This window comes from Psammomys obesus, unplaced genomic scaffold, assembly GCF_907164565.1.
Source record: "Psammomys obesus unplaced genomic scaffold, mPsaObe1.curated_primary_1811, whole genome shotgun sequence".
Lineage (NCBI taxonomy): Eukaryota > Metazoa > Chordata > Mammalia > Rodentia > Muridae > Psammomys > Psammomys obesus.
The window spans coordinates 1,519-4,781 of NW_026591824.1; the positions used below are offsets into that span (position 1 = coordinate 1,519).

The 3,263-nt window shown below is 28.4% G+C and overlaps 1 protein-coding gene across 1 annotated transcript; it reads left to right on the forward strand.

Moving 5' to 3' along the window:
* Positions 1 to 606: 606 nt before the first annotated feature.
* Positions 607 to 2,955, forward strand: LOC129680466 (dystrophin-like; the record flags this gene model as incomplete). Its single annotated transcript, XM_055612113.1, has 2 exons — positions 607 to 752; positions 2,743 to 2,955. Coding segments are annotated over 2 exons (359 nt in total), but the record flags the coding sequence as incomplete, so codon positions are not given.
* Between the last annotated feature and the right edge of the window lie 308 nt (positions 2,956 to 3,263).

Consider the following 3,263-nt stretch of genomic DNA (forward strand, 5'->3'; position numbering starts at 1 on the left):
TGGTTGGAGTATGAGTCTCTGGGAAGTTCCTTGTGTTCAAATTTTCTTGTTCTGTTGCTCTCCTTGTGGAGTTCCTGTCATCTCCAGTTCTTAGTATTTTCCACTTCTTACTTAAAATTCCATTCACTCTGCCTGACTGTTGACCATCAGGCTCAGCATCTGCTTTGATAGTCTGCAGGGCAGAGGCTTTCAGAGGCCCTCTGTGGTAGGTTCCCTATGCTTTATATATTTCTTTTTTCAAATAGAATCTGTATGACGTTAGTAAAAATACTAAGCCTCTAACTCTCTCTATTTCCTAACCAACAAGGAGGATTGGAGGGAGGGGGCTATGACAGGGATGTAAAATGAATTAAAAATGAATATCTTAACTCAGAGTTTGGGGTGATGACTTGAAAATTCAACATATCTCATAAATGTTCTTATTATACCAGAAATGTTTTAGGTAAGAAGGCAGCTTCATCATATCATAGATTGCATTATAGTTCAAACATACACATTGACTACTACTTAAGGTAATATAATTATATTTGCTGACAAATTACAAAACCATAACATAGTTAAAATTGATTTTTTATTATCCTCTTTCTTTTTCCCCTTTGATAAAAGTTTTTGATACTTTACCACCAATGCGCTATCAGGAAACAATGAGTACAATCCGGACATGGATCCAGGAGTCAGAAAAGAAACTCTCTATACCTCATCTTACTGTTACTGAATATGAAATAATGGAGCAGAGACTCGGGAAATTACAGGTCTGTGGACATTTGAACATCTTAAGGAACAAAGAACATGTCTTATTTGTGAAGAAATTGCATTGATGTAATATTAAATATGAATAAAGATAGTAACGGTAGGAATCATACAACTGCAGTTGAAAAAAGTGAACAGGACAATTTAAGAATAAAACATGAATTTTTTCTATATATATTATTTTATAAATGTAAGCAAACATATATGGATATTAATGGTTAGAAAATTCTGTGGTAAACTATAATTTTCTTTTAAGTTCAGTGTAAATTTTAAGTTTCAAGTATGATTATTAAAATTAAATCATATAATTTATCATTTGTACCTCCACATATATTAAGGATAGGTTAAAAAAAAACAACAGACTTATATAATTAGTTAGAATATAAATTTAATCAACTATAAGATTATGATTCAATATTTGATATTGAATAGCTTTTTTAAAAGCTTAAGTCAGGAAATTTAAATACTAATATGAGAAACTAATTTTATAAGAAAACATGAGAGAACTAAGATTCTGTTGATTCAAAAAATTCCATGTTGCATACTTACCTTTAAAATCTGAAATATATTAATGTTAAGTAATATATTAATAATATTAACTATTAAATATTAAATATTAGTAATATTAAGTGATAATAATATGTAACATATTATATTATATTTATATTTTAATAATTAAGTTAATAAATATTACTATTACATTTTTGTTATTTACAATCCTTTTAAAAGGCTTTGTGCAATAGTTCCTTTTTAAGGTAATTTTAAAGCATTTTTATTTAAGTATTTTCAAATATATATTCCCCCATTGTAGGTTATTTCCTCTATTATAATATAGAAAAAATATAGTAGGGTTCCTCTTTCTGCATACTTGATGTAGTGATTCTGATCTTTACTTGAACATGTTGTGATCCAAAAGAACTAATCAATTTCAGAAAAATGTAAAGCAATTAGGGTGTAGAGAAAGTACAGAACAAATGTTGCATAAATGAGTAGACACTAATAATGGACCAGAAAAACAAGTACTAGATGAGAAGTCATAAGTATCATTGGGAACATGTAAGGACCCTGCTTCATAAGTGAAAATCAATATTACTATGATCAATGATGTCTTGAAAAAATTAGAGAGGTGAAATATTTTTAAATACCTGGAATTCGAGCAATAAAACTCAGTAAGATATAATAAGAGACAATCAAAAAACACCAAGGAGAAGTAACACACAGACAAAAAAAATTTATTCGATAACTGAGGAAGAATCATCATAAGAAAGTCAACAAGGAGATAATAAACTTTGAATTATCCTGACAAATTACAAATGCAATTGTAAAGGATAAAGTGCATAATAAGACAAATACTTCAAGTATATAGTAAGTGTAAGTCAAAAGTTTATATATTCTTTTAATGATGGGAATTATTTTTTTAGGAAAACTCTTCAATACTTCATAGTAATACATATGCTTTCATTGAATTGTATATATACACATAAGTTATGAACATTCTTCACCTTTAATATTCAAATAATTAGAATATATTCAAAGGTACAAGCAGATGAATGCAAACACAACATAAAAGTGAAAAGTTAGAAATTATTATAAAACTTTAGTTAACTAATATTAGTAATCAGCTATCCTGATAGCACAAATTTTATCATACATATAAATATAATTTAGTCATAATTTCATTAAAGAAATTTGAATATTGGCTTACTGAGGCTTCACTGTAGCCTAAGTTAAAATGTACTATGTATATAATAAATATAATTATTTAAATATGGTAATTCAGCAAAATGAGGTATTCCAAATTTCTATTCAAATAAAACTGCCTTGGAGTATATTAAACATAATTTATAAAACCATATGTGGAATGCTTTACTAGACATTCTACTGTGTTTCTTTCTCTAAATTCCATAACCTTTAATTTAATTTCTTCTTGACATGATTTAAACTCATCAATTATGCATGTTAGTGTTAATGTACTTCTATTTTTATGTTGAGGCTTTGCAAAGTTCCTTAAAAGAGCACCAGAATGGCTTCAACTATCTGAGCACTACTGTGAAGGAAATGGCCAAGAAAGCACCTTCAGAAATAAGCCAGAAATATCAGTCAGAATTTGAAGAGGTTGAGGGGCGTTGGAAGAAGCTCTCCAAACAGCTGACAGAATATTGCCAAAAGCTAGAAGAACATATGAATAAACTTCGAAAAATTCAGGTAAGCAGAGGTTTTGATTTTTATATTAACACGTATATTAACACATAGTAATGCATTATACAATAATGAACATTGTTATTTAACCCCAGGGTTCTTCAAAGACATTGATGATATCAAAGGTTCATTTTTTTTCCAAAAGAGTATAACTTGATTCCTATGAAAACTGTAATGAAATATTCTTTGTGGATTTTTCTAAAGAAATGAATTGAGTTTTCACCAACACCAATTACTGTTAAATTTAATTTTATTTTTTATTAATTACAGTTTATTCCCTTTGTATTAGAGCTGTAGCCCCCTCCTTCATTCCC